The sequence below is a fragment of the Otolemur garnettii genome, unplaced genomic scaffold (assembly GCF_000181295.1).
Source record: "Otolemur garnettii isolate 467f Iridium unplaced genomic scaffold, OtoGar3 scaffold00017, whole genome shotgun sequence".
Lineage (NCBI taxonomy): Eukaryota > Metazoa > Chordata > Mammalia > Primates > Galagidae > Otolemur > Otolemur garnettii.
The window spans coordinates 1154020-1176921 of NW_003852412.1; the positions used below are offsets into that span (position 1 = coordinate 1154020).

Genomic DNA, 22902 nt, shown 5'->3' on the forward strand with positions numbered 1-22902 from the left:
TTTCGTCAAACTGGTTAACATAACCTTCATGGCATTTTCTTAGTTATTGTGTTAAGACATTTATATTCTACATTTAGTAAGTTTCACATGTACCTTTGTAAGATGCACCATAGGTGCAGTCCCACCAATTACCCTCCCTCCACCCATCCTCTCCCCGCTCCTCCCCTCCCCTCCCTTTCTCCATATTCTTGGGCTGTAATTGGGTTATAGCTTTCATATGAAAGCTATAAATTTGTTTCATAGTAGGACTGAGTACAATTGAATACTTTTTCTTCCATTCTTGAGATACTTTGCTAAGAAGAATATGTTCCAGCTCCATCCATGTAAACACGAAAGAGGTAAAATCTCCATCTTTCTTTAAGGCTACGTAATATTTCATGGTGTACATATACCACAATTTATTGATCCATTCGTGGGTCGATGGGCACTTGGGCTTCTTCCATGACTTAGCAATTATGAATTAGGCTGCAATAAACATTCTGGTACAAATATCATTGTTATGTGATTGTAGGATCGAATGGCAGGTCTATTTTTAGTTCTCTAAGTGTTCTCCAAACATCTTTCCAAAAGGAGTGTATTAGTTTGCATTCCCACCAGCAATGTAGAAATGTTCCCTTTTCTCCACATCCATGCCAACATCTCTGCTATACTATTCTTAATCTACCATTACATTCTTAACCTTAATGAGTCATAATTTAATGGTTTTATTCATTTATTGATATTTAAATGAGTTAATATATTATTAGTGGAAGAATTACAGTATTTAATATAATGATACTAGATTTTAATATATATTAAAGCCCACAATGAATAAAATTCAAAAGTTGTTAGTGTTTATAGTAAAAGAAAACTCTAAAAATCTGTATCTGTTTAAATAAACCAGTTTGCCTGGCCAGGCTGTGAAGGCTAAGTACCTACATCAGTCCATGAACTACCCTGGATTTCATTTGATTTCAGGGCACAACACCATTGTGTGATAGATGTCATCAGATAAGGCTGAAGTGCCAGCCCAGATTCCAGATTTTCAGAATAGAGTTTCATTGTTTGGACTACACTCTATGATGGGTACCTATTCGATATAAGGACTTCATTAGGATCAGCTTTGGTTTTAAAGGCTGTTAATAGGATTACATCAATCTTCTGGCTTAAAATTTCTCATCATATTTTTGAGTGGATATTTTACATATATAAGGTCTAATAAGTTCATGAACTCATCCTAGAAAAAGTGCTATATACTTCATTGCTGACAGCACCATGGTCACCTTCAAAGTACTCCCCTTGAGAAGCTATGTATGAATGCCAGGACCTAGTCTACCCTTCAAAGCAATCTTGGGACTCTCTTTCTGGAATGACTATCAAAGCTGTCATCATATAGCACACAAAAATGTGCAACAACAATAATGAATGTCGCTCAGCAAGACATGCCACATCTTGACACAAACACAGCTGTGAGACACTGATAGACCAAGGTTTTGAAATCTTACCAAATTGTTTGTACAGTGTTGCTAATCTAAGTGCACAGTGGCAAGTTCATGAACTTACTTATCAGACCTCATAACATAGGCAAGTGCCACCATACCTAGCTAATATTTTAAAACTTTCTGTAGAAACCATGTCTTGCTGTGTTGCCCAGGCTGGTTGCAAACTCCTGCTGTTAAGTGGATCCTCCTGCTTCTATCTCCCAGAATGCTAGGATTAGAGATGTGAGCCATCATGCCTGACCTGTTAATATATTTTATGGAATTATTAAGATTGTTTATTATACATTTGTGAATTGGGATAGTGCTATTTTTACTTATGTTGTTTTTATTAGGTCTCAAATAGTATTATGGGTTAATTCCAATCCTTGGGTCACAATGCATTTTCATCATTGATTGATTAATTTTAAAAAAATTTAAATTGACAAATAATTATATATAGTAGTTGACCATCTTCCTACATCAGCCACCTCCTTAAGTTGACCTAATTTTTTAAAGATAAATCAAAGTGCTCCTTTATTATGTGAGAATAAATCATAGTGAATTAATGGTAAATTTAAGAATTTTCTTAAGAAATAGCCATTTTAGAGGGGATATTCTTCCACTGTAACATAACATGGAAAGGTTTTAGAAAAATGGGACTTATGATCTGAGGCACATCTACAGGCAGTGGGAAAGTGCCATAATGAGAATAAGGACAATAAATGAGAGTGTAGATACTACACTTGATCTTAGCCTAAAAAATGAGAAGCAATTTAAAGAAATAAAGAAATAGCCATTTTAGGTAGGCAGTTGTGAGGAAGATAACAATGATACAAGCCAAGGCTATGTGATTCTTCTACAGGCTCCACAGTGAGAGCTTGATGCCCTGATTGCCAAATAGTCTTTGCCAATAAATGTTGCACAGCTACAAGTATTATTTACTGTTGTACTGAGTCCCGGGCAGTTTTGTTCCCTAAATCCACTATACTGCAGAGCCTTAGAGCTGAATCGTGGAATGCTGAAGTACTGAAGGGATGAGAGCCAAGATGCACTGGTTGCAAGATTTACCAAAAGACCTGAAAAAAATGATCATCAATACAGAAGAGATAGTCATCAGAAGTGTTGTGGTGGAAACCAGACCCTGACCTGTAAAGCCATCATCATAAGGATAAACATCATGATAAAGAAGGCATCTATCTTTGCCTCTAATCCTAACATAAAGTATGTTATACAAGTGAATATAATACCTGGTAACATCCTCATGGATAGTAAATCACACAACAGTTTTCTGAAGAAATAAAATGACACTCTGTAGTATCCACTGATTTATTCATATATAGAGACTCTTCTCAACCACAGAGAGCCCAATGACCAACATACTGATGAGCTGCTGAAATGCTGATTGGTTGTCAGGGAGAAGAGAATCCTGCTTCTATTCTGGATTCTAATAGAATGATTTTTTTTTTTTTTTTTTTTGCAATTTTTGGCCAGGGCTGTGTTTGAACCTGCCACCTCTAGCATATGGGGCCAGTGCCCTACTCCTTTGAGCTACAGGCCCCGCCCTATAAAGATTTTTTTTAGCTAATGTAAATGGTACCCAGAATGGTTGTGACAATTACCTGAGCTATAGAGTCCTGAGAATTACCCAGTAAGTTTCTGAATGAACTCCTAGAAATCCATCTGAGTTGAAGACAGAAAAAGGTGACTAAGTGATCTTCAAGGCTAGGCTCCTCTTCCTTTTCAAGAGTCCCTGAGAATTGATCTGATTCAGCCTTTGTTTCTCTATAGAAGGAGACTTTTCTGTGAGTGGTATTTCTTTCAGATAACTTTTCTGTGAGTGGTATTTCTTTCTTGGAAGGCACTTCAGTCTCTGTGGCTTCACAGTCTTCTTCCCCTCCATTTAATACCACAACCCTTGACTCTTCATTAATGACATCCAGGAAGAAATCTTATAAGACTCACACTGGTAACCAACTGATACAAAGTATTGCAAGTTCTCCTGAGCAGGCCACATGAAACACTAGTCTTCCTAAGGCCAATAAGGTGAAGCTATCAGACAACTCAAAGATGGAATATCAAGGCTGATGAATGAAGATGATTGTTCCTGCTCAGACATTTTTTTCAGGAGAAGGATAACATTTGCTGTGTTTAAGTCTAAGCCAGTTATAGGCTTGTCCAGGAATAAGATGGAAGGATCAATAATTAGCTCCATTCCTATATTAGTCCTTTATCTTCCTCCCCCAGACGCATCATGGATAAATTGAATTCCAACCTTGGAAACTGCTACTTTATCTAGACCTAATTCTTGAGTGACCTTGTTAATCCATTCATTTTTTTCATGATTTATCATATTTTTTGCAAATCTATAAATTTTTGCAAAGCTATAAATTTTCTCTCACTGTCAAAGTGCCTATCACAATTTCATCTTGTACCCTATAACCTGAATTACATTTGAAACTGGCAGGTTGAGGTGCTCTATTTATCAAAACATCTCCAAATAATCCATGTAGATCTTTCCTTGCCACTAAGACATCTAATAACAAAAATTTGCCTCCACCTGTGGGTCCCAGAATGGCATTAAGGTCAGGTTTCATTAACCCATTGATATTTGATAGTATTTCTTCTTTAACTAGTTTTTGACCACAAGGAAAGCTCTCTTCACTTTTACTAGATAGTAGATATTACCAAAATTTTACACAGCACTTATCTTCAGATCGTTAGAAGTCATCCCAGGGACGCCATTGGTGTTACTTTGTGTCTTTTGGGATAAAGACTTTGACATTACTAGAAGACAACTGAAGAGTTTCTGCCTGTCTGGGAATGTTCTCCATGATCACATCAGTGAAGGTTTTGTAAGGATTTTAGATAGTTTGACCTGGTCCCAAACCAGCATCCCCAACTCCCCCAACACTGTCAAACTAAGTGACTTAATTTTCCTAGACCAGACACACCACATGTACATATCCATTCAGTAGGCCTAATTCCTTATTTGACCACTTCTATACATTGATCAGTTTGTTACATTCCCTTGAGTGGTCATCTTACAGAGGTTCTCCTATATATTTTTAGGGTAAAATGTGATGTTTTTATGTATGTGTACATTATAGAATGATTAAATCAAGCTAATGAGCATATCTATAACCGCACATAGTTATTTTTTATGGTGAGACATGAAATTTAATCTCTGAGCAATTTTGTAATATGCAATACATTATTATTTATTAAAGTTACCATGCTGTGCAGGAGGTCTCCAAAACATCTGCCTCCTGTCCACCTGAGATGTGGTTAAAGAGAAATGATTTTTTGTGGGGTTTTTTTTTTTTTTTTTTTTTGAGACAGCGTCTCACTTTGCCATGCTGGGTAGAGTGCCGTGGCATCACAGGTCACAAAAACCTCATATTCTTGGGCTTAAGCAATCCTCTTGCCTCAGTCTCCAGAGTTATCAGAGACCACAGGTGCCTGCCATAATACCCAGCTATTTTTTTGTTATTGTTGTGTTTGTTGTTTAGCAGGCCCAGGCTGGGTTCAAACCCACCAGCCCCGGTGCATGTGGCCAACACCCTATAACCACTGAGCTATGGGCATGGAGCCAGAGAAATATTTTTAAATTATTTTTTAAATTTTTTTTTTTTTTTTGAGACAGAACCTCAAGCTATCCCCCTGGATAGAGTGCTGTGGCTTCACAGCTCACAGCAACCTCCAACTCCTGGGCTCAAGCGAGTCTCCTGCCACCGCCTCCCAAGTAGCTGGGACCACAGGTGCCTGCCACAATGCCCAGCTATTTTTTGGTTGCAGCCGTCATTGTTGTTTGGCAGGTCCGGGCTGGATTCGAACCAGCCACCTTAGGTATATGTGGCTGGTGCCTTAGCCACTTGAGCCACAGGCGCCGAGCCCTTAAATAGTTGTTATGAGACTTGCCCCACGTTGGAAAGAGCATAGCTCAGGTCCCACACTACCGACCAATAGCTCCCACAGCCCACTGGCTCTCCATCTTGGCAGCCCACAGTGGGCAGCTGGGCTCCCCATCAAGCTCTTACGACCCGTTTGGCCCATGACTGGTGACTCCGCCCTCTGGCTTCCCACCAGGCTCCTGTGTCCCTTGCCACCAGTGGCAATGTCTTCCACCTCCCCGCTGGCTCCTGTGACCTGCACACAGCAGTAGCCCAGACCGGCACCACCCCCAACAGTAGCAGCTCCATGGTTCCTCCCACTGGCGTCAAATTGAGCTGTCAGTGGATACCTGCTGCCTAGATGCTGAAGACCTTTTGAACTCTCCCACCTGATCCATGTTTGTGTCAACCAGGACAGTTAGTTTGGAACTCTTCACCTGGGATTATCACCTAAGGATTCACCAAGGTTGTACCCTGGTTGTGTTGTTGTGGGAGTGTGGGATTCTCCCCTTCCAGTTGTCACCTGTGGGGGGAGGGCAGGGTGTCTTAGTTGCTTACATATCTCCACAGCTGAGATTTCAGCCCAAAGCCACTGATTCACTAGGATTGGACAGAGACTACCTGAATACCAGTCAGTGCCATCTAGCCCCACCACACCAAGCAGATGCCCAGAGTTTCAGGCAGTAGTTCTGAATGGGCCTTTGTAAAGCTCTAAGGGAAAAGCCACAATCACCAGTCCCAGTTCTTTGATAAAGGGCTGGTTACTTATAACTCCCGGAGCCCTCAGTTCAATTTCACCTTGCCAGATTCTCTAGCCAAATGGTGAAAAATAATGATAGGGCAGACTCAGCAGAAAAACTCTGGCAACATGAATAATCAGAGTATATCAATTCCCCCCAAGGAATGACAAAAGAGACACAATAGAAGATCCCATTCATAAACAAATGGCTGAGACATTAGAAATCAAATTCAGAATTTGGATGGCAAATAAGATTAACAGAATGGAGGTAAAGATGGAATGAGAAATTAAGGAGCAATTCAAAAGATGTCACAAGGATTCAACAAATTCAAAGACAGAATTACCAAAGATTTTAACACATTAGAGCAAAACTTGCAGCCCTCAAAGATCTGAGAAATACAAGTAGAATCCCTCAGTAACAGAATGGAGCAGGCAGAAGAAAGGATCTCTGACAGTGAAGGCAAAGCTTTTTAATGTTCCCAAACGCTCAAAAAGGAAAAGGAGAGCAAAAACAGATCATTCCCTGAGAGAATTATGGGACCACTCCAAAACAGCAAACGTTAGCCTCATAGGAATCCCTGAAGGAGAAGAGGATGGTCCAAAAGGTACAGATACTCTACTCCAAGAGATAATTGAGGAGAACTTCCCAAGCATGGCAAGAGATACTGAAATTCAGGTAGCAGACAGTTTCAGAACCCCAGCACAACTCAACCAAAATAAAGCATTTTTAGACACATTGTAATTAATTTCACCAAAGTTGATATGAAGTAGAAAATCCTGCAAGCACCCAGACATAACCCACAAGGGGAAGATTATTAGAATTACTGTAGATCTTTCTCTGAAACTTTTCAAGCCAGAAGAGGATGATTTTCGACCTTCAATCTCCTAAAACAAAATAACTTTCAGCCCAGGATCCTGTATCCACCTAAATTGAGCTTCATTTATGATGGAGAAGTTAAATACTTTAATAACATACACTTGTTGAAGAAATTTGCCATAACCAAACCAGCTCTCAGACCCATCCTCTGTAATGACCAGCACAATGCTCTACCACCAGAGTAAACTCACTCTGAAATCCTTGACCAAAACTCAATTTCCACAGTGCTGAAAAGTTTCAATATGTCCACTGGACTTTCGAAAAACTTGACACTCAAAATACTACTGGGCTTATCAGTATTCTCAATTAATGTGACTGGCTTAAATTGTCCTCTAAAGAGGCACAGTTTGGCTGATTGGATACAAAAACTCAGGCCAGATATCTGTTGCATACAAGAATCTCATCTTACCTTAAAGGATAAAAATAGACTCAGGGTGAAGGGATGGGCATTTGTAATTCAGGCAAATGGACATCAGAAAAAAGCAGGGGTTGCAATTTTATTTACAGATACAACAGGCTTTAAACCAACAAAAGTAAGGAAAGACAAGGATGGTCACTTCATATTTGTTAAGGGAGACACTCAACATGATGAGATGTCAGTAATTAACATTTATGCTCCCAACCAGCGCGCTCTTCAATTTATAAGGGAGACCTTAACAGACATGAGCAATTTAATATCCTCCAGCACCATAATAGTTGGAGATTTTAGCACCCCTTTGGCATTATTGGATAGATCCTCCAATAAGAAACTAAGCAAAGAAATTTTGACTTAAGCTTCACCATACAACAATTGAATTTAGCAGACATCTACAGAACATTTCATCCTAACAGAATTGAATGCACATTCTTCTCATCAGCCCATGGAACATCATCCAAAATAGATCACATCTTAGGTCACAAGTATAACCTCAGCAAATTTAAAGATATAGAAATTATTCCTCATATTTTCTCAGATCGTCACGCAATACAAGTTGAACTCACCAATCATGGATATTTGCATACTCATACAAAGACATGGAAACTAAATAACCTTATGCTGAATGATAGTTGGGTCATAGATGAGATTAAGAAGAAAATTGCCAAATTGTTGAAACAAAAAAATAATGAAGACATGAATTATCAGAACCTGTGGGATACTGCAAAGACATTCCCTAGAGGGAAATTTATAGTATTGCAAGCCTTCCTCAAGAGAACGGAAAGAGAGGAAGTCAGTAACTTAATGGGACATCTTAAGCAACTGGAAAAGGAAGAACATTCCAACTCCAAACCCAGCAGAAGAAAAGAAATAACTAAAATGAGAGCAGAATTTTAAAAGAATTATTCAAAAGATCAGTGAATCAAAAAGTTGGTTTTTTGAAAAATTCAACAAAATTGATAAACCTTTGGCCAACCTAACCAAAAATAAAATATTAAAATCCATAGTATCATCAATCAGAAATGACAAAGGCAAAATAACAACAGACACCTCAGAAATTCAAAGAATCCTTAATGAATACTACAAAAAACTTTATTCTCAGAAATATGAAAATCTGAAAGAAATTGACCAATACTTAGAAGCAAACCAACTTCCTAGACTTCATCAGAAAGAATTGGAAATGCTGAACAGACCTATATCTAGTACTGAAATAGAATCAACTATACAAAATATCCCAAAAAAGGAGAGTTCGGGACCGGGTGGCTTCACATCAGAATTCTATCAAACTTTTAAAGGGGAACTAGTACCTATATTACTTAACCTTTTCTAAAACATCCAAAAAGAAGGAATACTTCCCAACACATTCTGTGAAGCAAATATCACCTTCATCCCCAAACCAGGAAAAGACCCAACAAGAAAAGAAAACTATAGACCAATATCTTTAATGAACATAGATTCAAAAATATTCAATAAGATCCTAGCAAACAGAATCCAGCAACACATCAAATGAATTATACATCATGACCAAGTGGGTTTTATCCCAGAGTCTCAAGGTTGATTCAGTATACATAAATTTATAAATATAACATATCACATAAGCAAACTAAAAAACAAAGACCATATGATTCTCTCCATAGATCCAGAAAAAGCTTTTGACAATATCCAGCATCCTTTCATGATCAGAACACTTAAGAAAATAGGTATAGAAGGGACTTTTCTTAAACTGATAGAGGCCATCTACAGCAAACCCATAGCCAACGTCATATTGAATGAAGTAAACTGAAACATTTCCACTCAGATCAGGAACCAGGCAAGGTTGCCCATTGTCTCCATTGCTTTTTAACATTGTAATGGAAGTCTTAGCCATCACGATCAGGCAAGAGAAGGTGATCAAGGGTATACAAATAGGGTCAGAGGAGATCAGACTTTCACTCTACGCAGATGATATGATTTTATACCTGGAAAATCCCAGGGACTCAACCACAAAACTCTTAGAAGTGATCAAGGACTACAGTAGCATCTCAGGATACAAAATCAATACTCACAAATCAGCTTATATATATACCAATAATAGTAGAGCTGAAAAAGCAGTCAAGGACTCCATTCCCTTTACAGTTGTGCCAAAGAAGATGAAATATTTGGAAATGTACGTAACAAAGGACATGAAAGATCTCTATAAAGAGAATTATGAAACTCTGAGAAAAGAAATAGCTGAAGATGTTAACAAATGGAAAAACATACCATGATCATGGCTGGGAAGAATCAACATTATTAATATGTCCATATTACCCAAAGCAATTTTCAAATTTAATGGAATCTCTATCAAAGCACCACCGTCAGACTTTAAAGATCTGGATAAAATAGTACTTTGTTTTATATGGAACCAGAAATAAATCTTGAATAGCCAAGACATTACTCAGAAATAAAAACAAATCGTGAGGAATCATGCTACCAGACTTCAAACTATACTATAAATCTATAGTGATCAAAACAGCATGGTATTGGCACAAAAATAGAGAGGTAGATGTATGGAACAGAATTGAGAACCAAAAGATGAACCCACACACTTATCGTCATTTGATCTATGATAAGCCCATCAAAAATATCAGTTAGGGGAAAGATTCCCTATTTAACAAATGGTGCTAGGAGAAGTGGCTGGTGGCTTGTAGAAGACTGGAACTGGACCCACGCCTTTCACATTAACAAAAATTGATTCTCACTGGATAAAAGATTTAAACTTAAGACATGAAACTATAAAGATTCTTGGAGAGAGTGCAGGAGAAACACTTGAAGGAATTGGCCTGGGAGAATACTTTATGAGGAGGTCCTCCCACCCCTGGGCAATTGAAGCAACCCCAAAAATGCACTACTGGGATGTGATCAAACTAAAAACTTCCGCTCAGAACACAGTAAGTAAAGGAAGCAGACCGCCCTCAGAATGGGAGAGGATATTTGCAGGTTGTGCTTCTGACAAAGATTTGATAACCAGAATCCACAGAGAACTCAATCTTAATAACAAAAGAACAAGTAACCCCATTTCCTTGTGGGCAAGCAACTTGAACAGAAGCATCTCTGAAGATGATAGGTGCACAGCTTACAGACACATGAAAAAATGCTCATCATCTTTAATCATCAGAGAAATGCAAATCAAAACCACTTTGCTGTATCATCTAACTCCCATAAAAGTGGCTCACATAACAAAATCGCAAAACTACAGATGTTGGTGTGGATGTGGAGAAAAGGGAACACTTCTGTACTGCTGGTGGGAGTGCAAGCTAATACATCCCTTTTGGAAAGAAGTATGGAGAATACTCAGGGATCTAAAAGTAGATCTGTCATTTGATCCTGCAATTCCTGTACTAGGTGTATATCCAAAAGACCAAAAATCACTTTATAACAAAGATATTTGCACCAGATTGTTCATTACGCTCAATTCATAATAGCCAAGTCATGGAAGAAGCCCAAGTGCCCACCAACCCATGAATGCATTTGAATGCATTAACAAATTGTGGTATATGTATACCATGGAATATTATGCAGCCTTAAAAAAGAGGGAGACATTACCTCTTTCATGTTTACATGGATGAAGCTGGAACATATCCTAAAGTATCTCAAGAATGGAAGAAAAAATATCCAATGTACTCAGTTTTGGAAGAAAGAGTTGGAAGTTCTACAGTAGAAGTTTTTAAGTAGCATTTACCTATAAGTGCTCTGTAGTATAAATCTATAAAGGATAAAGAAAGGAAATTCATGGTATAGTATAAGATTTGACTTAACTTTGCTTAAATTGTTGTCTGTTTGTTTGTTTGTTTGTTTTTTGAGACAGTCTCACTCTGTTGCCCCAGGCTAGAGTGCTCAGCCATCATAGCTCACAGCAACCTCAAACCCCCGGGCTACAGCAGTCCTCTTGCCTCAGCCTCCCTTGTAGCTGGGACTATAGGCATCTACCCTGATGCCCAGCTAATAACTTTGCTTAAATTTTATAGATTGGTGTGACATAAACATGGACTTTGGGGATAATTTAATTAGAAATGGCAACATCAATAGGCAAAACCAAATTATTGGACTATTAGTTAATTTTGTCATCCTGGTTAATTTGAGAATAAATTTCTCCACCTTATTTTTAGGTGGAAGATGGTTTAATTTTAGTTTTAAGGACTAAATACCTCAATATTTTTACTTGATAATGTTAAAATTTTTATTCATAAAACTTTGTTATTGATAATTACCCTGGGCCCTAACATCCAACAAATTAGGAAAGAAGGACAGTCATCTTGGGCATGTTTTTCAGGATATGATGAGTGTCTAGTCCTGTGTATAAACATTATCCTCTCAAAATATTAATCCTAAAATAACAGTACATCTTGAATCATGTTTTCAAGACTCAATTTATTTTGAAGTCTTTCAGCCACATCTGTCATATGTTATGCCTACAAAAAAAAATTTATCTGGATTTAAAATCTTTAGAACTCAAAATAAGTCATCATAACCAAAGCACATTAGAAAGCTTTAGTTAAAATATTCACAAACATACATAACAGACATTTCAAGTTCTAGTAATTTGAAATTTTAAGTAGAACCTCAGGTTTCCTATCTATAAAACAGATGATAAGCCTATGACTTGCCTACTTTGTGACACTGCTGTGAGATTATATGTGTACACACACCTTGCTGATACAATTCGAATATGTGATTTAGGGACCATGCTAGTGATTTGCCTTCCAAGTCATCATATTAACCTTTAGGATCCATAGTACTTTGACTTCCTTGTGAATTCTTTCATCTATCGGTTGTTTAGGAGTGTTAATTTCCACATATTTGTTAATTTCCCAAATTTCTCTGTATTACTGATTTCTAATGTCATTGCATATGATCGCAGAGAATGTATTTTGTGTGACATCCATCTTTTTGAATACATTGAGACTCATTTTATGGGCTAGCATATGGCATACCTTGAGAATATTTCTTATACAGTTGAGAAGAGTGTGTGTCTTCTGTTATTATTCAGTAAAGCGCTCTGTAGATTGTTTTTGATCACTCACCACAGTGTATGAGGAAGAATGTAAGAAAAATGTGTGACACTTTTGCTTTGACATTTTCTCCTGAAGTACATAATAAACATTTAACAAACGTAGATAGATCATGTGTAAATAGAATTTAGCAGTTTCTAGCAAAAAGGGAAACAATTTGGTTTTGTCTTAAGAATGGAAGAAAGGAAAGAGTTGCTGAAACTTCCAACACTGCTATGGATATTCCTCCTTTTCACGTGTGAGGAAGCAATCTCTGGAAGTTTTATATTAATTTTCCCAATGTCACAAAATGAATGAGATGTTGAGCCAGGACTTGAATCCATATCTTTTTGGTTGCAAACCTTGCTATCTTTCCATGCAGAACTGTTTGTTTTTTTTTTTTTTTTTGAATTAAATCATAGCTGTGTACATTAATGCAGTCATGGGGTTCCATGCAGAACTTGTAAGTGGAAAGACCTAAGTGATACTGTTTTTGGTATTATTGTTGTTTCAGGTATATATCAATATGCTATAAAGTTTTATGATATAAGAGAAAATTACACTACAAATCTACACCTTAACAAGAATAAATTTCTGTTTTATTGGCACACATTTCAAGTGGATGTTAAGAAGAGATGGCTGGGAGAACAGAGCAAATCAGAATCTGAACCATGTGGTAAGATTGCGGTGAGGCTAAGTTTATAGACTGAGTCAGAGGTCCTGGCAAAGAAAGCCTTGTTAGACATTAGGACAGACCACCAGTGTAAATTATAAAGAATTACCTTGAAAATCAGTGAAACATAAGAAAATAATCACAGCCATAATATTCCACCACTTTTTAAGTAGACCTGACCTCATGTATGAAGTCTGAGCCATACACCACTTGAATGACATAGCAGACCCCACCTTAGAAAACCTAAGCATAGGGAGACTTGGAAGTTACTTCTAACACAGAACGTTAGGACTTATCTTTAACCCTACCTCTTCTCTCCTATAGCTAGGGAGGCTCTTCAAAAGAAAAAGTGGAAGGAAGTACTTTAAAAGATACACCCAGAACCTATTCATAGTTATTCTTTGTCCTGTTTTTTGAGCTTTTTTTTCCACGTTAGCTTTAGACATTCACTGTCATATCACATAACATATTTATTTCTTTTTGAATTACTACTTGTATTATGCTGCTGGTTCTAAATAACTTATAAAACCAGAGTGCAGTACCACCCACAAAGCTAATGACAGTATGTTGAATATTCATTCAGAATTACCAAGATTTTAGAAGACGGCTCTCTTCACCCAGTATACACCTACTATCCTCCTCTAAACTAACAATGAGAAGAGTTATTTTGAAAACTCTCTCTGTTAACTGCAACATTGAAGGCACATTAAGAGGGTAGCTGTGTTCTCTGACCCCTGGAAGATAACTGGGTTTGTTAGTAGGTTTACTTAAAAGCAAAACTTTATTTACCATTTCCCAGTGACTTCTTAAGTTTTTAGTGTTTCCAAATATAAGTATTGTAGTTTGATCAAATCTAAAGTAAACAATTCTGTGCAGCTCCTAGACTAGGTCTATTTTCAGATCCAAGGAAGCATTAATAAAATTTCAGATTTACTTATGTAATATTTCTTGGAACCATTTGGTTCTCAAATTGTGGTCCCTAGACCAGCAGCATCCCTTTCCTCTTTGCTATAAATGAAAAGCTCAGGCCCCACTGTGTATGTTCAACAAGCTATGTTTTAGTAAGCCTTTGGGTGATTCTGATATTTAGTGAGATTTTAGAATTACTGTTTTAAGCCAGTGTTTTTTAGCCTTTTTTTATGTCATGGCACCCTTGAATCTATAGTTAAACTTCCACAGGAGACTTAAATTATGTTGACCCAAAAAAAGAGTAAAAAAAACACTGTGCTTTGAACCTCTTTTGAAAATAATTTAAATAATTATCTTTAAAATTTTCACAGCACACCTACATTCCTCTCACTGCACACCAGTGTGCCATAGCACACCAGCCGAAAATCACTGGTTTAAACTATATTCCATTAAAAACACCTTCCACCTGCCCCCATTCTATTCTTAAGTGACCTTCAAGCTCATATGTCTAATAAAACAGGTTTACTGGTGTTCTGGGTGGAATACACTATTTTTTTTCTCCCAGGTTTATCCTTTTATCATTGGCTATTGTACACTATCTTTGAGATAAGCTAAAATGTTACCTCATTTGCCTTGCTATTTCCTGCTTTATTATCTTTATATGTAATGGTACCCTCTGTGCAATTCCGCAAACCATCTCATCTGTTCAGTTCCCCACCTGTAAAATGACGCCCTTAGAAATTGATGTGAAGATTCAATGGAATAGTATCCATGGATGTGCTTAGTGCAGTACTTGGAACACTTTGGAATAGAGAAAAAGATAAAAGTAGCCAGGTGAAATTCTAGTTTTAATAATTTATTGATTATAATTTTCAATGAATTTACTCTGATAAAAGAAAATTTTAGTTTATTCACAAAATTAAGGGAAAATACTGAATCTTGTCACATATCTCATTTTGGTTTACTAAAGAATTAGGAGTAAGTGAAGATGGAATATTCACCTTATTCTATAAAGTTATAGTTTTTATTCATGAAGCATGAATCAGGCCTATATTAGGAACCCCATAAATATAAATAAAGCATCTTTTCCATTTGGACTAAACTACTTTGGATTTTACTTTAGCTAAATTAAAATATGTTTTTATTAGGTGCAAGTAGTTTCCAAAGTACTTTTCCTGGCTCACATCTTGTCCTTATTTTCTTGAAGGGTTTGTCTAGTGCAGTTCAGGCAGGTTTTTTGGTCCTGTTTGTCTGCCAGTGGTAACAGAGTAGGAAACCCACAAAGAAGTGAAGTATACGTAGCCTTATGGAAAAGAAAAACTGGCCTTTTCTACAGCAGTAGCCTAGGAATGAGTCAGCCCTTGCATCCAGTCACTAGTGCCTTTGAGGATGCAGCTTGTTGTCAGCTAAACGCCAGCCAGGACTTGAGAAACAGAGAATCATTTAGATCAAATCTTTAAGCCACCGATACAGGTGAGAATTTTTACACAAGTTAAGCAGAACAATTAATAATGGCTTGGTGCCTTCTGTATCCAGAAGGCTTTTATACTATACTATGTGCTAGCTATGTGGCTAGGACAGAAAGAAAATAGGTTTAGGGATTTTTTAATCCCCAAATTTTGAACTTTATTGTTTACTACTGGAAAACATTGCAAAAACTTTCCTCTTCTCCCTTACTGCCTCCTCGCTTCCTCCCCCGTCTCTACTGCCATGGCTTGTAGGATAGGAAAGAAACTGAAAACAAAACACAACAAAACAAAAAAAGGAAATATTTGTATTAATTTTCCAAAAACACTCTTGGGGCATAGTGGCCATATGCAAGAGCTGACTCATTCCCAGAACAGAAACATATAGTTTGGACTTGCAGTTTTATTAAATTCATACAGCCAGCTTATTTATTCATAATAATGGATAATATATTCAATGGAAGTATTAGGAAACTTTTGCTTAACGTCTCAGTGCTATCATTCTAGTTATAGACTTAGTACAAATTGGAATACACCCCATGGTAAAATGTATTTATTTCGCAAATAAAAAAAGTAACATTGTAGAAGTACTCAAATATGCCATACCCTTATGCTCTTCTTGATTTAATATATTCACTCCAAAATATTTGAGATTATGCAGTAAGGTCACGGTGAAAATCAAAGTTTTAAAACCTGTTTTATTAAATTGATTAAAAAATCATTAAGTGTTCCATTTACCAGAATATTTTTATTTGATTAAATTTAACTTCATAATTATAATCTTTTAATTTTAGAAAAAAAGCACAGAAAAATAATTAATCGTTAACTACTTACCAAATTTGTTCAGAGAAAATTATGTGAAATATTTTCCCCAAAAGAAACTTTCCTTTTTCTAAAAAGACATAGGTTTATCTTTATAATTAAAATTAATAGTTTATAAAAGCACTAAATCATGTGATACTTGCATCCTACAGAGCTAACCATTGTTTTTGTTTTAGTAAGTCACTTTCCAAATATTTATTTTTCTTTTTGTTTGTTGGCATGTCCACACATATACACAAACATGATTTTGTAAAAAGGGAATAATTTTTTATTTTATGATGTAATTTTCACTATGTAATCTAATTATTTTCAATGGAAATTTCTCATTATAAACAATGTTGTAATGAGCATCCATTGTATTCTTTTTCTGCTCTTGTCCGGGTACTTGAACACTTTTGGATCCTTATGATGAATGTGTGGAGTTGCTGAGTGAAAGGATACACACATTTAACATTGATACATTTTGCCTGTGCTTAAGAGAACCGAATTTTTTTTAGTGTTAAATGTACTTTTTAAAAAGCCTACCAAGATGAAAAATTGCAGCACTAGGCAACTAAAAGAGTAATTAATTAGTGCTACCAGCAATTTAATTTGGTTTGGCCTATTTATTGAGTATTGAATACCACTTATATTTCAGACTCCATTGCAAAAATGAAATGACATGGTTTTGTTGGACTGTGGAAGATGATAAAGCAGACTACTGAAATATGACATGGTTATGTGTGATGGTAAGGATCAATATAGGACGCTTGTGCACCAGTATTAGTAATTCAGAAAAGTGTTTCTGGAGAAAGTGGCATGGAAGCTGAGGTTCGAAGGATGATTATGAATTATGAGGAGGGGGAAGTGAAAGGGAAAAGTATTTTAGGTCATGAGAAATAGGTGTCGGAGATTATAACTTGTCCCAAGAACAGAATTTTAGAATGTGTAGAATTCATACAAGAGCTGAGGCCAGGGATAGAAATGGAGAAAAAAGTAGAACAGAGACCATGAAGAGCCTGGTTGTAGTGTTAATGACTTTGGACTTTAAACTTCAAGGGCTACTGTAGCAAGGAAAAAATGAGATCAAATTTGAGATTTAAAGTATTATTCTGGTTCTAGTTGGGACAGGGACTTGAAGGAAAGCCAGTCATAGAGCCTCAAGGCCAAAAAGATGTGGTGAACTTTATTTGGGCACACATCTTTCTATACTCAGAGAGTCCAACCTTGCCATTTAGACAAGGCAGTAAGGAAGGGCAGTTTTCAAAGCCCTATTTATCTAATGGCACTTATGTCTTCAAAAACCAAGCAAAGTACAGAATGCCCCTAAAGTCACCATATATGGGGGAAATTAGAAATTGCAGTTAAATGTACCTTTATTTACAAAATATTCATTACAAAAATTTACAAAGAGGTGACTAACACATAGAGAATATTTTATAAATAGTTTGTAAAATTTTGTAATGAATATTTTGTAAGTAAAGGCACATCTAGTTATAATTTCCCATTTTCCTCATGCATGATGACTTTAGCGGCAACTTTTGGAGCATGCTGTATTTGTCCCTATTGATCCGCAGGGTGCTCTGGGTTCATCTGGCTTAAGCCTGGCCCTAGATGAAGTCTACGCAACTTTAAGGGTGACTTTTGGGATACCTGTACTTCCTGGGAAACTTGGGAACTCCTACCCACCCAGTGAGGAGAGAGTCTGGAATTAAAAAAATAAGGCGGGCTCGGCGCCTGTGGCTCAAGCGGCTAAGGCGCCAGCCACATACACCTAAGGTGGCAGGTTCGAATCCCCAGCCTGGGCCCACCAGACAACAATGATGGCTGCAACTAAAAAATGGCTGGGTGTTGTGGCAGGCGCCTGTGGTCCCGGCTACTTGGGAGGCTGAGGCAGGAGACTCGCTTGAGCCCAGGAGTTGGAGGTTGCTATGAGCTGTGATGCCATGGCACTCTACCCAGGGGGATAGCTTGAGGCTCCATCTCAAAAAAAAAAAAAAAAAGGCATAATAAAAATAGTATCATCAATATCATCATATAGACATTATCTGGAAGGCTACATTTAGGTATACTTGATGATAGACATAAAACAGAACGACCCATTTTAGATCTCATTCTAGAGTGGAAGAGAAGTTCATCATGTACCTTTTGTTCTCGTCAGGAGGATGTGTTCAGGAACCAGGTGAATGGGCTTCTAGGTGAAGAAGGGACTTCAATGCCTGTACCTTCATGGGATGAGAAAGACAGGCAAAAATCCCTAAATTTAAAATATGAAAAGTTTCAGTGATTTAAGAGGATCACTTACGTGCAATTCCCATTTGTAAAACACTATATAAAACGTTATGCTCCTCTGGAAGCCATTTTTGTCTAATTCTGATCCGTACTGATGAAAGTCCAGCTGAATGTCAGAAAAATTCTACCTTACTTTTTTTCTTATTTAATTCATATATGTTTCCATATTCATTCTTTTCCATAATGCTGAAAGTGTTTTTATGTCTATAAAGCAATTTATCAAGACAAGAACACAGTGGGGAATGGGAAATCTTAAATAATTTACATAATGCTTATCTGTGACCAAGTAAGTATAGCTTTTGTGAAAATGACCTCATCCTTTTTAGGTGTACATTACTTTATGTAATGCCAGGTTCTGAGTAATTTGTATTCTGTGCTCTACATTTTAAATGTCTTTCTTCTCATAAAATTTCCCCTCTTCCCAAGCCCTCACGTTTCCTTCCCTCTGATGGTTTCCAGGATTAGTATTCTGATTAACCATTTCTCCCTTAGTTTATGCCTATATTTATTTAGTACCAACTACATGTTGAATCACAGTGTCAGATACAGTGATAAGTGTATCTCATAAAATATTTTTTTCTAAATGACTTTATTTTTTGTAAAAATGATGCCAGCTCATTATAAACAAGGCTGTATAGCAGAAAAGAAAATAGAAAACTCACACCAACATACCTAAAAATATTCAATAGTAGCTGTCGTTAGCAGTAAGTAAACATTACTCCAAACACCTCTTCAGATAGAAGACATTTCTCAGAAGAAAAAACAAAGTTAAACAGATAATTTTAATAAAAGAAAATTATATTACATTTTAAGAAAACTATTTTATTCAAATTTAATATAAAAATATAAAATGGAAGTAAGACTAGAGACATTTCTAAGGTTTACATAAATATTTCTTTGCTTTAAGGGACTTCCTAAGATAGTCCTCCATTTTATAAAAGAAAGTGATGAAAATATTAAAAGATAGGAATCATGTTTTTTAAAAAAACTACATGCTTCATTTTAGATTGTACTGATTAACTTTCTGCCCTAGAAGTTGAAGAAATTGGTATACTTAAAATTTTTTTATCTTTTCCTTTCTCTATTTTCTAATTTGGGTTAGTTATATTATTGTTTTACATTGTCAACATACATAGCATTCCTATGGGAATGTTCACAATTGTACATATAGTCTTAGTTCAGCATTTAAATAGATTTATTGCTTGCCACTATCTCTTTTACCTTAATACCTCTAGTCTTAAGTTCTTATTTTAATTCATATTTTGGTAGTCTAGATTGCATCACCATACACTTTTTAAGAAGGCTTCATAGGGCTTTATACTCTGTCTTTTCCAGCATTTGAGATTGTGTATTGTCTTTATAACTGAATGACAACTTTGTTAGATATAATATTCCTGGGTTTCTTTTCTTTTTCCTTATAACATTGTAAGCATTTTTCCCTTGTCCTCTTGCACTGCCTCTGTAAAAGCCTGAAGTGTGTGTCCTCTCTCCTTTCTTCTGCCCAGGGTACTTTTGTTTTTTAATGCCTGATTACTTGAAGGTTTTGCTGTTTATCCTTGAAGATTATTAATTTAATGATTCATTATCAGTCATTTTGTATCAACATTTCTCTGAACAGGAATACCCTATCTGTATGTAGATAGGGTTTCTTTTCCTACAGTACGTATCTTGGAATTATTTTTTCTCTACCACTTTCTTAGTTCTGTACTTGAGAGATAGTAGTATCCTTTACTCAGTGTTTGGGATGGGAGAATAGTGATTTAAGATTCCTCTGACTACTTTACCTGGTGGTCCATTATCTCTTTTAAGCTTTACAATATTATTCCCATTTTAGAACAGAGGGGACTAAGGATCAACAGAGAAAATAATTAATTTTTCCGATGTAGGATAGCCAGAATTTGAATCTTGGTCTGTTAGACTCCAGGCCTGTACTCTAAGCCCTGTGCTGTAAAGGCTGGCTACTTACTCCAGTGTCTTACTTGTATATCATGCTAGTAAGTATATAGATCCCTCCCAAGACAGGACTGGCTAGCCTCTACCACTCTGTCCCCATCTCTGCCCTTTTGTGAAGACTGCTGCAAAAGGAATCCATAGGCTGTTTTGTTTTCCTTATTTAGAGGCATCACTTTTAAAAATAGCATCAGAGAGAAGTCTTTTATCCAAGAAATATGTGTTAATCAATCAAGAGAAGTCTATTACTATAGTATACTTTATCAATAAGTTGAATGTGAAATCAATAGACAAACACCTCCACCCCCAAATGGGTGAAAATATTAAATTCAAGTGGAGTCAGGGGGATGAGGGGAAGGGGAAGAGGGAACAAGGGAGGAGGATTGGTAAACTCTCACCTAATGGGCACAAATCACCCCCTGAGTGAAGGGCTCAACCGCAACTTTACCTAACAAACACAAATAATGTAACCCAATCATTTGTACCCTCTTATTAATCTGAAGTAAAAAAAAAAAACTAAGTTGAATAAGAAGTATTTCAATTACTCAAATACATGAATTATATAATAAAAACTACTCCTAATAAAGATATTAAATATAAATAGGACTGTACAATTATTATTTAACCTGGTTTTGTAAGTTTCTGTTAATGCAGTAAGACATGAAAAGGAATGTATCATGAGAGAAAATGCACAAAAATATTACTATTGAAAGTGGAATATATATATATATGTTGAAAACTTTTTCATGTTAGCATTAAAGTGATAGGAATTGGCTTTAAAAAGTGAGACAGTGGTATGAAAGATTAATATAGAAAATTTATAAAATTATATACCAGAAGAAACTACCTGGAAAGTACAGTTTGTCCCTTTGTATCTGTGGAGAATTGGTTCCAGGAATAATATCAAAATCCACCAGTGTTCAAGTCCTTTATCTAAACTGGAGTAGTATTTGCATATACCCTTACCCCCACATCCTCCTGCATACTTTAAATCATCTCTAGATTACATATAACACCTAAAACAATGTAAATGTTGTATAAACAGTTGTTAACTGTATTGTTTAGGGAATAATGACCAAAAACCTTCTGTATATGTTTAGTACATGCACTTTTTTCCCTTGATTTTTGTTATTGTTGTTGTGGTGGTGGTGGTGGTTGTGGTTTTATTTTTAGAGATAGGGTCTCTGTCACCCAGGCTGGAGTGCAGTGGTGTGATCAAAGTTTACTACAACCTTCCTGAATATTTTTGATTTGAGATTGGTTGAATCCACAGATGCATAGATATGAAGGGCCAAACCGTACACTTAGACAGGTTGCCAGTGTTATAGCAACAAAAATTGTAAAACTTCTTATGTTATGTCTACATGTGGATTTTATTTATCCTGCTTGGAATTTATTGAGCTTCCTGAATTTGAGGACTTGTATTTTTCATTAATTCTGAAAAATTCTCAGATATTATTGCTTCAAATCTTGTTTTGATCTTAGCCATTCTATTTTCTCTTTCTGAAATTCAACTTCTAAGACCTTCTGACCTTGTCTTCTAAGTCTTGTAACCTCTCACACTTGGTTTTTCACTTTGTGTGTTTTTTATCCTGTGTTATATGTATTTTCAAATATATTTTCTAGTCTTCAAATATATCTCCTGTTCTCTCTTCAGCTTTGTTTTTCCAGCTATTTACCTTTTCATTGAGTTTGACTTTAGCTGTTCTAGTTGTCCTTTCTAGAAGTTGTTTTGGTTCTTTTTCCAGTTACTGTTGTAGGTCTCTTATTCAATTTTTTATTCTCTTTATATAATGAACATATTTGTTTTATTTTTATGGTATTTGAAGTTTTGAGTTTCCCATTCTGTTATTTGTTTATTGTTCCTCTGATTCTTACTCATAATGCCTTATTTCCTTGCATAAAATCTTTTTATTAGTTCCTAATTTTTTTTAAAGAGATGGGGTCTCTATCACCTAGGCTGGAGTGCAGTGGTATATGATCTCTAAGTCCTTGGCTCAAGCAATCCTCCAGCCTCAGGCTCCCAAGTACCTGGGACTACAGGCATGCTCCCATGCCTGACTTTTTTTTTTCCATACAGATGAAGTTTTACTACGTTGCCCAGGTTGGTCTCCAACTGCTGGACTAAAGTGCTCCTCCTGCCTCAGCTTCCCAAAATATTGAGATTATGACCATGAGCCACCACACCCTACTAGATACTAGTGTTTTTTTAGAATTCATCTTTTCAGAGTTCTGTGAAATATGGATTGAAGATACCTTTCTTCAGAGCATTACCCTTTGATTTCAACAGGTGCATTACAGTACTACCGATCACTGGAGATTTGAATTTAAAATACTCATTAAATACCCTGTGAATAATAATTAGCTGGAAGCCTGGTGACCTACCTGGTCCTGAGACAGACAGCTTCTTTGTGGTCTTCC

At 36.4% G+C, this 22902-nt stretch overlaps 1 protein-coding gene across 2 annotated transcripts in view; it reads left to right on the plus strand.

Annotated features, from left to right (window-relative positions):
- CWC27 (CWC27 spliceosome associated protein homolog) overlaps positions 1-22902 on the plus strand; it is a 238280-nt gene that overhangs the window by 91544 nt on the left and 123834 nt on the right. The window contains exon 11 of one of the 2 annotated variants that reach the window (XM_023510887.1): positions 12905-12956. The exons of the other annotated variant lie outside the window; for it this stretch is intronic. Within the exon in view, the coding sequence (XP_023366655.1) occupies positions 12905-12935 (31 nt within the window). The 3' untranslated portion in view covers positions 12936-12956. Of the gene's footprint in view, positions 1-12904; positions 12957-22902 lie in introns of those variants that run through there. 2 annotated transcript variants of the gene reach the window in all.